Source organism: Tachypleus tridentatus, chromosome 8 (genome assembly GCF_004210375.1).
Source record: "Tachypleus tridentatus isolate NWPU-2018 chromosome 8, ASM421037v1, whole genome shotgun sequence".
Taxonomy (NCBI): Eukaryota; Metazoa; Arthropoda; class Merostomata; order Xiphosura; family Limulidae; genus Tachypleus; species Tachypleus tridentatus.
Window position 1 is genome coordinate 22,374,210 of NC_134832.1, and position 14,421 is coordinate 22,388,630.

Genomic DNA, 14,421 nt, shown 5'->3' on the forward strand with positions numbered 1-14,421 from the left:
CCTTATAAAAACTGCAATGATGCAGTGCACATTTACTCATGTTACCGTATCCAAGAACATAAAACTGTTTTTCACAAAGTGACCTGTCTTGGCTGTGTTTCAATGGACTAGCAGTTTGTAAAATAGTCACATTTCAGATATAACACTATATATATATATATTTACTGTTCTAATTTTTAAGCAAGATGAGTTTAAGAACTTATTTGTAAATGGTAAAGACTATTAACCTGAAGATGACCTAAGAAGGTCTAAATATTGTTCTGTACTTTATTTTAATTAAAGTTTTAATACTAACACCAGCCATCTTGAGAATACATTTTTACTTTAAGTGTTTCTCGTTATCATGAGATTATTATTTTCTATATTGCATTACTTATCATTCTGTTTTAAAAAATGACTGAAATGTAAGAAATTATTTGTAGCGTGCACGTGCATGCATCTGTTTAATATATTATAACCATAATGTGACTGCATTCTACAAAATACTGATCCACTAGGGCAGTGGTTCTTAACCTTGTTGGAGGTACTGAACTCCAGACGTTTTGTACTTGCATTCACTGAACACTTCGTAATTGGAAAAATAAAATATGATTTTTTTCAAATTCAAAATATAAGTAGATATTTTATTAGTGCACAAAATTAACCATGCATCAGTTGCACACAATATCACTTGTTCAAAGAACAAAACCAACAAAACATGAATTTCACACAAAAACAAAAACATAACTCAATGAATATTTACTACAAATTAACATGACTTTTGCTGTTGCCTTTCAGAGACAAGTTCAGAAATGTGCAGCTTCACCTTGGCAAGTGCCACTCTTATATCATTTTCGCAACGTCTGTTCCTTTTCTTCGTTATGTTTACCATCCTTGAAAAGGATTGCTCGCAAAGATACGTTGTAACAAATGGTATGAGTATCTCAAGGGCTTTCTTAGTAATAAGAGGGTACGCTACGATTTGGTGACACCAAAAAGTTGAGAGCGTTGTTGTTCTGAAAAGTTGCTGTTGAACCTGGCTCTGCTGAAGTTCAATGATTTCGTCGAGGTATTTATCATTGACATCTGCTGTCGCAACACTAAACTTGAACGGCTGTCGCAACACTAAACTTGAACGGCTGTCTCACCTATGCTGGATATGACTCTCTGGAAGAGAGGTATCCGTCGAGAGACTTTGCGAGCTCATCTAAGTGCATGGCTATTGCTTGCTTCAGTTTCCCGGGTACAGAAATGTCTCCGATTTCAGACACATCTTCGATCTTACTTACACAGTCGTCCATCAGGGGAAAGTCTGCGAAGTTATCATTCTCTGTTCGTCGTTTCCATAACGGTAGCTTTTTTTTGAAAAGCCTTCAGATTTTCTTCCGCTTCGATGATGTTGACTCCACCACCCTGCATCTGTTGACTGAGATGATAGAGAGCATTGAAGATATTGGACATGTATGCCAAAATGAGAATGAACTCAGATTTTTCGAAGCAATCTGCATGACAATGTTGGAGCTCTCACAAAAACAGGGCTAATTCCACATGCATGGCAAAAACACTATTCAGCACCTTTCCCTGGGATAACCACCAAACGTTAGAATGGTACAGAAGTACCTCATATTCAGAGCCTATTTCATTACACAGCTCTTTGAAGATGCAGTGATTCAGGGCACTATTTCGCACAAAGTTCACACATTCCACTACAATTGTTAATACTTCTGCCAGTTTTGAAGGCAAGGTTTTTGTTGCCAATGCATGCCTGTGCAGAACACAGTGCGTTACACAATGATGTGTGGTGCATCAGCTTTCACCAGCATACCAAAACCAGAGTGTCGTCCCAGCATGACTGGAGTTCCATCCGAACAAACTGCTGCAGAAACCATATACGACAAAAGATCGTTGTCTCTGAAGAAGTCATCCACAAGTTTCTTCACGTCGCCTACCTTAGTTATTGTTGTAAGAGGCTTACAAAATAAAAAATTTTTATCTCATCGTTCTTCACATAGCGCACGAATACAACAAGCTGGCTTAGATTGGAAATGTCGGTGGTCTCGTCAAGATGAAGGCTGAACTTTGCTGTGCATGAAATCAGATCTGCAACTACTTGAGCCAAGATGTCATCGTTCATGTCATCTATTCTGCTGCTGATGGTGTCATTTGAAAGAGGAATTTGGGATAACTTTTTTCAGCAGCTTTTCCCAGCATGATATTCTCCATCTTCCATGCAGCTTGTTTTATGAGTGCTTCAGCAATGGTGTGTGGTTTGCCCTGCCTTGCAATCAAGTATGCAACTTCGTACGATACTGTGAGGATTGGTTTGTCGATGGGTACAAAGCCGAAAACAGGAAAAGTAGCCTTTTCATTGAACCTGGCTCTCTTTACCTTGAATTCAGCAAGCGTTGTGTTCTTATATTTCCCATCTCCATGCAGCTTTAGGGAATGTTCTCTTAGTTTTGCTGGTGCTAGACTAGAATTGCTCAACTTGGCATTGCAAATCATGCATTGAAGACGCTGACTCCCATCATGTTCCGTTATACACGTGAATCCATATTGTACGATTAGGAAAGAAATCACAATTGATGCACAATTACTACAGTTACAAGTTGACTGCTAAGCACACGAAGTTCCCTGCAGCACAGATATTAAGGCCAAGTGATGTGACATGATTAGCTGCAGCCAATGATGGCCAAGTGGAATATGACGTCACGAATCATACGAGTGGGGTGAACGGAACGAACACACGTACAGTGTGTGTGTCTTGACCTCTGCCGAACCCCTGAGACTGACTCATCGATTTTTTTTTTTTTTTTGAAATTCGCACAAAGCTACTCGAGGGCTATCTGTGCTAACCGTCCCTAATTTAGCAGTGTAAGACAAGAGGGAAAGCAGCTAGTCATCACCATCCACTACCAACTCTTGGGCTATTCTTTTACCAATGAATAGTGGGATTGACTGTCACATTATAATGCCCCCACGACTGAAAGGACAAGCATGCTTGGCGCGACGGGGATGCGAACCCACGACCCTCAGATTACGAGTTGCACGCCTTAACACACTTGGCCATGCCGAGCCCTGACTCATCAAAACCCTGGGGTTCAATGGAACCTAGAGCAAAGCTACGACCAACAGCTTTGTAAACTAGAGTACTGTGATGCTGATTGCAGCTTCTGTAATGTTAGTTGGACACAGCTGAAAGATCAATGAAATAAAAATATTAAGTATGAATAGATGTATAATGTTATGAGCCTTAAACTATTTAAAATACATATTTGTGGTTTCATATTAAAATCTGTAATCATTCTAGATTTTAAAAAAGTGCAATTTAAACCTATTTTTCAATTTTCATGATGGTCACAGTTATTTAGTTATATCAAACCCACCCATACCAAGAGAAAATATTATATAAAAATATAATATTTCTAAACAAATGTTTGATATTTTATCTGGATTTTACTAGGAGGTTTAAAACATTTTGCAAATGAAATTGACAATTTTGTGATACATAAACATATTTTTAATCTTAAAGTCAAAATTATTTTGCATATGAGATAGTCAACATACAAACAGAAAAAATGCATAAGCAAATCTGTAATTAAAAAAATTCAAAACTTAATTTAATGATACAATATTTCATGTATAAAACTGTTATTATGCTTAATAATAATCTGCCAAATTTCATATGAAACGGTAACAAGCACAAAACAATTATGAGGTCTGTCCATAAAACTAAACACATAGTGAGAGTGTTAACAAACAACATTAGAAGAATTAGTTTTAGCATTTCTATTTTGTTTATTTCCCCCCACAAATATGTTATGGGAAAACTGCAAAATTTCACTTTACTTCAAGTAAAGAGGTTAGTTCTGTAGCTTCAGAAATACAGTGAGATATAGGAGTTTCTGGACTCCACGTTACCAAGTATATTGCACTATTCTACTTACCTGCATTGCTTCATCATACATCTGTCTGGCTTGCTGATCTTTTCCCCCAGACTGAATCCAGGCCTTCAAAAGATATTCGTAAAAGCTGTCACCAAGAGCACCCAAAGAAATATGACCTATTATCAAGAAAGTATACTATTGTTTAACAGCCTTCACAATGAAGTTACACAAGTAACTTAAAGGATAGAGAGAAGGTAATTATCCAACAGTATCCACTATCAACTCTTTTGCTACTCTTATCTGACTAAATAGCAAGTGTTTTACAAAATGAGCAACACCTTTCTACAGCAGTGGAAAACGAACTATGAACTTTTGGACACATAATTCATGCATGCTTACTGCTAAGCCATGCCTGGCCTTTAAAATGTACAGTGAAAGTGGACATGTAAACACTTAATACCTGCCATGATAATATAAAATTTCTTCATTAAAAATATGTTTGTTTGATCTATGAAGATATATTTAATATATAAGTTAAATATGAGAAAAAGAAAATGTGAACATGTTTACCAAATAGCCTTCATAAGGATTTAATAAAGTTATTTTAAATGAAATGCTTCTCACAACTTCTTTCTTTCAAGCTATTTAATTATTTAATATCAAATAAAAGACACAGTAGAGGCATTTGTTTATCTGAGAGCCAAAAAACATTGAAAAGAAATTTTCTTTGATCTATGATGAAACCATTTATCAAAAAATTAACAATATTTTGCAAATATAATTCCCTTTCTTTAAACTTTAATGGCATATCAAATAACTGCCTTCTGAAATTTCACTTCAATCACTTGAACACTTTTAATACAGAGAAACATGGTTTCTGAGTAAACAGAGGATTGGTGTTATATTGAATCCCTGAAATACAATGACTATTTAGTTATTTTACTTGCTACACACACAAAAAAAATGATGCTCAGAAAACTAAGCCACAAAATTGCCAATAAAACATAACATTCAAATGAAAACTTATAAAACCTAAGCTTAAAACTATGGCACAAATGAAAATGAATTACTGTATAATTCTATTAGAAAAACAAAACTGTAAAGAGATGAACTCAGAAAAATCTATAATAATTAAAAAATAATAAGTTTCTATAAACAAAAGGAATGCCACACTTACCAAAAAAAGATTAATCAAACGTGAAAGTGTGACAAAATGTAATGATATCCCAAAAGGAATATGTTTGTGAAGATATTTCTTTAACCTGTTCAGTGCTGTAGACAAGATAACTCGTCCAAGCCAATCGGTAACACAGTGCCACGGATGAGTTAATTCATTCTCAATAATACCTAACTTCAACGCTAGATGTTAGCACCATACATGCATTTGACCTACTTAGAAATTGTTTCACTTTCGATCCAAAATAACATCACGAAAAAAGTTACAAAATGAAGAAGCATTAGAGTTGTATTGTAGCAGCTGAAATACTTGGCAATCAACAGGTTAAATAAATGTTAAGTGAATACATTCTATTAATGTATTTTGTTATTTTGTAAAAAAAAAAAAAAATGATGATGCTAAATATTTTATAAAGCAACCTCTGAAGCATCAATAACAGATACAATATTTTTTCAATACATTGTTAAACAACACATTTACTGTTAGTAAACACTTCTATTTGGATGAAGACAATAAACAGAACACTACTTTCTACTTAAACTGGTTTTTGACAACTAGTAAAGTGGCATACTTACGTTGGCCCCATTTACCACTTTTGGGATTCAAATAATTTGGATAAAGGCCTTGAGAATCCTCCATTTTAGCTAGGACGTCTCTAATCTTCATAACTTTTTCTTTGTACACAGGATTGTCAGTAACTTCACTTAAGTAGATAAATTCAAGGTGAAGACTTCCAAATTCAGCTAGTATAGAACTGGAACTAGAAGCCCACACATAGTTCTTGCTAGTGCCTCTGTAAATAATTGAAAATTTCCACAACAGCATACAGTAATTACTTTTTCTTGATACAGATAATACATTATTTTTGCAAATAATTTATAATTACTCTGATAAACTAAAAGATCTTTAAAAAATTAATGAACATCCCTCTATCTCAAAAAAATTTATTGTTAACTAGTTTCTTAGTTTAATTTTTATTTTAAAATCTGCTAATTGAAATTAATAGTTTTATTCAAATTAACCTCCAGAACTACCAATGAGATCCAACTCTTTCACAATTTTAAATATTTTTCTAAGTAATCTATACACTCAATAGAAAGTTTGAGTCCATTTTGTTAATACACAATTTCAGCATCAGTCATTCAAAAATATAAAAACACCACAAGTATTAACCTCTTTAGTTACAACTGAGGATTCCTGTGTATTTTATATATAAAATTAGGTATATTCCATCGTTGCATTAGTCATGTCTTTACACTCAATAACAAACAAAAACATAACATTACTTAATATGATGCAAACTGCAGATACAAACTTTAATTCAGAGCAAATACAAAACACACAAAAAAGTTAATATAATAACAGCAAGTTTCTCTGACATATATTGAAAGCTCAGTGCAAGCTTATGTATAAAATAACTATCATTTTCATCCTCACATTTTTATCCTGATTTTCTAAAAAAATTCTGGGCCAGTCCATATCAAATTAATCACTTTACAAAGGTTTCTGACTAGACCTCTTCCAGTTATAAAGGTAATTGATAGGGATGTTGTTACCACAGAGATAAGGCGTGAACAAAGTTTCATGTCTCTAGATCAATCAATTTTTATGTAAAAGGTTTATTTAACCCTAAATGACTTCCAGATGAGGCCAATAATATAAAAATATGAATAACACCTTTTATGCAGAAATTAGAAATTTGACCTCATTTGGACTTTTAGGAAATATAACTGGTGGGCTAAGTTAATGAAATGGCATTGTCTATTGTATGTTTAATAGCTATTAAACTGCCCTACAATGGAATCAGGACACAGGATATTCTGGCCTCTTATGGTAATAGGGTTGCTTTGCTAAATTAACACTGACAAAAGTTACACAATGATAAAAATATATTTCTTTACACACATATTTTAGTTCAACAGTGCAACTTTTAGGTCATAATGGCAGGCCAAATATTCCATTAGGATATAGATTAAAAAAAAAAAAAAAAGGCCTAGTTTGTGATTACCTGAAATTACCTGTTAAAGAAGTCATACCTACAAAACAGAACTGTCTATAGGAAGATGTATACTGTAATCATGAGGTTTAACCTCATAACTTACGTTTTTAAATTAATGATAGCATACGGAATTCCTGTGGGAGTATTAAAAGCAGGAAGAAGTTTTTGAGCAATTTCATCTGCTTTCTCTTTGAACATCTAAGAAAATAAAAAATAAATGTAATTTATAAAACAATCATTCTTCAAATAGCAATACTGTAATAAGCAAATTCCAAAAATTAAGAACTATCACTTACTTAAAAATTAATAAAACTTGAGAAAAAAAACCAAAACACTTATCAGAAATCTTTGAAATTCTAGGATTCCTTGTCTAAGTTTATTTACATGGGATATTTTAGGACACAAAAACAGTTTAAGGTACTTTAAGCAATATTCTGGAGCAATAAAATCTAATATCATGATTTCACCATCAATGTACTTATATTTATATATAATAATTTCTCAATAGTGTAGTCAGTTTTAACCTCGCAAACAATACAGTTAATAAAATATGGAATCTTTAGTTACACTTTCTTCATGATACTTAACCAAAAGATGTTACTTGTGAATACAATGAAGTATTTACATTGGAGAAATAACAGTAAAGCTGTAACACATTTTAATATATACTTTTGAAAAGAACCTTACAATGTTTTCCAGAAAGTTTAGCCATTCATCATAAAACTTACACCTAGAAAATATAAAAGTTTATATTTGAAAATATGCCCAAATGCCAAAATAGCTTTACAAAGGTAGTTAATTTTACACCTTCACCAAACTCGTTTTTTATAAAGTGAAGTAATAAGCTCAAAAACCCAGTTTTAAATTTAACCACTTCATGTACATTTTAGATTTTCCTTTCACCACAATTAGCTGAATGAAGTATGATACATCTACAATGTCCTGATAGCATTGACTGATATGCAATTCAATCCAAAATATCAATGATGAAAATAAACAAGATTCTTAACATTTTACATCTGTTAAAATAATTAGTGTTATATATCCTGGCTACAAAAAAGCATAGTTATTGTTACTAAATAATATTAGTGGCATCGTTATGGTTACTTTCATGTGAAACATGCATCAGTTGGGAATTGATGAAATTTAATATGCAAATATCTACTGTAAATGCTCATTCTATACTGCAGATGTTTGAGTCCAATAAATGATTTTAAAATATCTTATTAAAATATAAGGAGATTGTGGACACTATTGGAAGTTGCATATTGAAGTGTATATTAAATAACTGAATAAATGAGCTTTAAGGGATACAGTACAAGTCATTTTATCCAGAACTGCTTCAAACTGCTCATAAACATTGTTTACAAGTGAATCAAGTGCTATTTAGCATCCTTCTGGAACATCTCATACAAGTTCCATCAAAGTCAGAACTAACAAGCATGTTAAGTAGTTGAACACACTGGAGTACGTGTTATCCTTCACCAGAAGAAAGTTCCAACCAAACATAGCAACACCAATGGCTGTGAAATTGTACACCTACGTTGTACATCATTCATAGTTTCATGTCACTACACATAAAAATGGGTGTGTCCCATAACCAGTTTAACACAATTATATGCATGTCATTTCTCTGTTAAAATGTGGGTGTACATGAATTGGAATACTCTACAAATTTGTATGTCTAATATTTGGTTGTAACATAAAGCATAAGTCATCTATAAGTAAGACATATGCTTACATATTGACTAACAAGTCCACATTTGACACTACTGACAACAGACTTTCATATAACAATTTAAAAAAACCATATTGCTAGTTGCCTGGCATAAAGATCAACCTTTATGAAACCTATTTCAAAATATTTGTATGTTTAATTGTCACCCAACTGCTACTCTAACCAGTTGATTCAGTTGAAAAGATAAACCCCATCTCTTTCTTCAAGTCCATATTGTCAAACAGTAGTCATCTTATATGACTGTCAACAATGGTCTAACCTAGCCAAGACTCTGACCAACTGTATTGTTGGTCTGCAAATGAGTCCACATTGTGTTACCCTAACTTTGCAAGACTTATAAACCAGTTTATAAAACTGTCTTATCATTTGACTAGCTTTTAACTGTGCAACTATCTCCAAGATCATATATATTCATGTCTTTGCTGCAATCCTGCTATATTTCATTATCTATGTGGATCTCTTTACAAACTTTGCTGTTATTCTAGCTGATAACACACTGCTGTTCATTTTTACATGTATTTAAAAGTACATGTCAATGTCATTATCAGCTAGCCGACACATTTTGTAAGAACTGAGCAAGAGTTACCACTAACATTACTTTGTAAAATTTGCTGTGCTTTATCATATCTAGAATATATTACAATCTGAATTTCTTATTCTTTAATTATCTGAAGCAATCTAATTCATTATTGCTTAACATTTATTTAACCATTATTTTATGATAATGTAATAAGAAAGCAATACTGTTTTACTCTCATTTAATATAAAAACTTACAAAATTCCCTCACACATAGTGTACATAATTTTAACATATAACATAGATAAGCTCCTTTAATCCTAGTTACCTATTGTGCTGGACCATTCACATTGGCTGATATATTGAATAAAAACATACAATTTGAAATCAGACAGTGATCTTTTCCAAATTTAGATCAGATGACACTGAGAATATAACCTCCCTTACACAAACACACACAAAAGATAAAATGTGCAATTCTTTGCACCCTAACACCTTTGAGTCTGTTGAACTAATCTCAACCACTATTTGTAGATAAGCACAATGAACTATGGAAAATGTCCTAAAGGGGTTCAAAATTGAACTTAACACTATTTCTAATATTTAAAGCCTGTTGTTTAATTACACCCTGCTGAGTTAATTTTAAACAATATTAGCAAGATAACACTTCAGACAAACAACATTGAATATTCTTAAATAATTCAAGGTCCAGTTATGAAAATTACTGAATTAATTCTCAAATAACCATGTTTTTTTTTATTGTAAGCAAGATAGTATCACCTCAAAATCTTTATTTGTTGGTATATGGAAAGTAAATTGTACATGTTGATGAAGAAGCTTTGTTATAATTTTACATTTTTTAAAAACATTTTGTTTATGTTATTACTTGGAAACATATCATTGGTGTTAAACTTACATTGTTTTAATTAAGTTTAAATATTACCCATCAGTTGACAGGCATTTCAACTTGTATTTTGATGTGAATGACAAACTCAGAAAAAAATAACACCATTTTCCTATATATACAATGTTTCTTTGATAGAGTGTTTAGGCAGAGTATTCATGATGAAACTTTGTAGAATGGACATCTTCTGCCTTTTGAAACATCATTCTCTACAGTTGTGTCTCCACAACAGGCAGTTGCCGTCCATTCTACAAAGTTTCATCATATAAAATGTTTTCTCAGTCTGAAATTATTTAACAAAATCTTGATTTTGCACAGAAATTATTGGAAGCTCTACAAAAGGTACTTTGATTATTTTACACTCAGATCTACTATTTTCTATATTTTCTATCAAACCTCCTACTGTTCTGCAAAACCTACTTAAGTACTTTTAATAGAAAGTTCTAAAAGCAACAACTTGATAATATTATTAAGGCAAATTTTAGTTTATAAAACCTGAAATCAACTATAAAATAAGAAAATTAAGTACGCTACACAGGGATCCATGTTCTAACATAATGTACAATACGGGACTATACATCACTGTTCCGTATATTTTATAAAGTCTGATTTGGAAAATATATTTTATGTTCATGACTTGTTTATTAAGGAAAGGCATGAAGCCAACACCACCTACTGCTAATTCTATTCTTGTCAAATTGAATAACGAGATTTGATCAGCAACTCTTATAATACACCAATGGCCTCAAAGTACATAATGCAATTTCTATTTCTGGAGTATTAAGACATAAAACCCAAACACCTCAGATCCACAGTTCACCACTAACCACAGGTCCATGCTTAGATGATGTCATCATTTAATTATTAAACATACACTATAATTGCAACCTTAACTTGTTCCATTAATATTGCTTGCTTCAAATGAATATCAGTTAATGTGATATTAGTAAATTTTATAACAATATTTTACAGGTAATGGTTTGCTAATTTCACCATATCACTAGAAACAAAAAACATTAATAAAATTACTTACCACATCTCCAGATAGAGCATAGCATGACAAAAGCCCTCCAATGAATCTGATATTTGTTTCAAACACCGATATCTCTGAATGCTACAAAATAGGAAAAAATTAAATGAACAAAACCTCTTAATAAGAAAAATCTCCATCTGTTTTTGAATGTGCTCAAGTATAAAATAACCACATACAAGTGGCTTGTTTTGATCAGAATCCCATAATGATAATCACAGGAAGTTACAGCATTAATTATGATGGAATGGAACAACCTTTTACATTTCAGCTATTAACTCACACAAAGTAGTTACACTAATATATCAGTTTCTTTATACTTGAGATTCTACTGAGCTAATAGCTAGATATTTAAATAGAAGAAAAATTGCACATCTTGACTAATTTCTAACATTCAACTTATTGTTTAATCTTCTTCAAAAAAGGATTTGAAATACTATTTTTTTTGCAAAATCATTGTGCTTTTTACTGTACAAATCAAATCAATATTTATATCAGTAATAACCTGAAATAACACTCATACCCTATGTAAAACTTGAAAATCTTTAGTATGACTTTTCTACAGGTTCATCTCCATAAATTACTAAACATTTCTTAAAAGATGGTTTAACTTTCCTCTTTTATAATAAATTTTTCTGTTTACAATATTTCACTATAATTTATTATTGTAAAAAAAAAAGTTTCAAATGTTTATTAAGTAACTTCTACAGATAATGTGTAATAAAAACAAAGATTCACATATTTTATTACTTTAAAAGTGTTACATATATGCAATAATCTGTAACAATCTATCTCAGCCAAATACCAACTGTCCCTACTTCATTTCAACCTCTAATTAGAGCTGGGCAAATTGACTGATTACTTATCAGCAGCAATTACTTCAATGAGTGTCTCATACACTGATCAATTAACTGAAATTACAATTAACTGATTAATGTTACAAAAATAATCAACTAGTTGAGATTAGAATTTCCAGTGTTTACTATTTTCAATTAGTTCAACAATTGGTCAAAACTACAATTACATTAATTCTCACAAAATAACCTGTTAGACAAAATTAGCTGTTCCAATTATTACTGTTTTTGATTAATTAATTAATTGAAATTATGAGTAACTCAACTGTCACAAAAATAACCAAATTAAGGTTTATGATTATTACAATCATCCATGAATAGTCACATACTGTTATTATGCTTGTTTGTTAGAAGTACAAAAGCTACATAACTGTGGTAAGGATCATCTCATGATTTGATTCCCAATGTCAAGGAAGTTATTACAAAACTACTAAGTTTCTCTACCACTGTTAATAGTTTCGAGCTACCAACTAAACTGAAGGTAACTAGGTGACAGTACCCACTGCCAATTCTGACTGCTTTGGTATTACCTGAAGTGTAAATCTAATGTTCTTTCTTGCACTGTCATGTTTTTAATTAATAGCTGGTTGACCATCTTAGCAAGCATGCATCTAAATGAGGGTTCCAAGTAGTACGAATGTCTATTCATTTTCTGTACAAATCTAAAGGGTCTAGGGGAAAACAGCCCCTCTGCCCATTTTTCTCAGAAATTAATAACTGTACTATTTAATATTGTGTAAGTGTAGGTACAGATCTAGGGGAGAGCTGAAATTAACAACAAAAACAGACTATGTCCTTACACTACTATACAGTATCAAAAAGAAATGTCAGTTTTAACTTGATTAAGCTAATAATTATCATAAAAGTATTTTGAGATTTTCTGACACTGAAAAACACATATAGAGTCCACAATAATACAGCTAATGACTCAGCCAATAACGTGTTATTTTTACAACAGTATTAACAGTAATTAACCATTATAGTAGTAAATTCTTGTGTCTTGGCTTCTTTCAGATATGATGCTTAAAGATTTCAGTTAATAAAACAGCAGTTTTTATAACATTTGTTTCAGATTTTAATTGTTTAGAAGTCAGAATTCCCATGAGAAAAATGCTTTACATACTGTTTATGTGGTTTAACAGTTTAAGTAATAATGTTTTCTAAACATTTTGTAAACAGACACATTGTTTACTTTTTTTTTCTAAATGTCATTATAAATAATTGTAACTTTAACTTTGATTCAATAGTTTTAGAATATTTGTTTTTTTATTTCAATAATTACATTTTTAAAAAAATAAAGATAAGATTTCACATCAATTATAACTTGACTAATCTAATCATTCATAGTACAGGCTATTGTAACTTATTTCTGTCAACACCAGTTACTCCAAAATACTATATTATAGTGGAAATCTCTTCATTCATAAAATAAATCTAAAACTTTTATTAGTGTTGCATAGTGAAGTTTCAAAAAATTAACTGGTACCATCATTGTAAAAATGAAACATTGCTAGAGCTAGTGTGAAGAAATTAAACATTGTTTAAAATACAAGGTTATCTAAGTAGACGTTCTAGTTTCATTCTAATTCATTTCCTAATGATTTTAAATTTTTGTCCCTATAAAAAGTTATTTTAGAAACTAAATTGATTTTTTCTAATTCTTAATTTTAAATTTACGTTAATTAGAAAATATAAAAAAATACTAAGTTTTTATGTTGGCTAAGTACTTGGTTTCCTAATAAACAAGTTTTAATTATTCATTTCCCTTGGTTAGTTACAAAGCATACGAGTGACTTCAATTACAGATATAAAACTTAAACCACAATATTTTTATAAGCATGAGAAACAATACAGGGCTCAAAATAAGCGAGATCTTGGGAGTCGATGGTTCCAAATATGCCATTAGGCCCATAATTAGTGTCTGTTAGGTAGCCAGTGTCATAAAAGCAATTAAAAGTTTGACCACACATAGATTTATCTACAGGTTTCTTAACCAAGCAGAACTTAAGACAAACCATGAATGCAACTTCTGAAATTTATAAATGCTGACCAGGCACGTACAATCTATAAACATTATCAATATGAATGCTCATGTATTCAAAGTAAATGCACTTTCATTAATACAAATGCCACTGCTTTGTCCAATATTAAACTTCTTGTATTAGTCTAAAGGAATTGATTTTATACATGCACGTATGAAATTTAATGAATAATTGAACTTTTATAAACATTACTACTGTTTTTAATCAGAATGTTACTTTTCTAATTTTTTATATATATATATGACACCAAACATGCTTCAGGGCTCAAACATTTGAAAAATACACATAGCCCTT

At 31.4% G+C, this 14,421-nt stretch overlaps 1 protein-coding gene across 2 annotated transcripts in view; it reads right to left on the reverse strand.

Annotated features, from left to right (window-relative positions):
• LOC143258653 (mannosyl-oligosaccharide 1,2-alpha-mannosidase IA-like) overlaps positions 1–14,421 on the reverse strand; it is a 46,230-nt gene that overhangs the window by 12,874 nt on the left and 18,935 nt on the right. For both annotated transcript variants that reach the window (XM_076517931.1, XM_076517932.1), the window contains exons 3-6: positions 11,235–11,315; positions 7,146–7,240; positions 5,619–5,836; positions 3,927–4,042 (exon numbers count right to left, since the gene is read on the reverse strand). In XM_076517931.1, the coding sequence (XP_076374046.1) occupies positions 3,927–4,042; positions 5,619–5,836; positions 7,146–7,240; positions 11,235–11,315 (510 nt within the window). The remainder of the gene's footprint in view (positions 1–3,926; positions 4,043–5,618; positions 5,837–7,145; positions 7,241–11,234; positions 11,316–14,421) is intronic.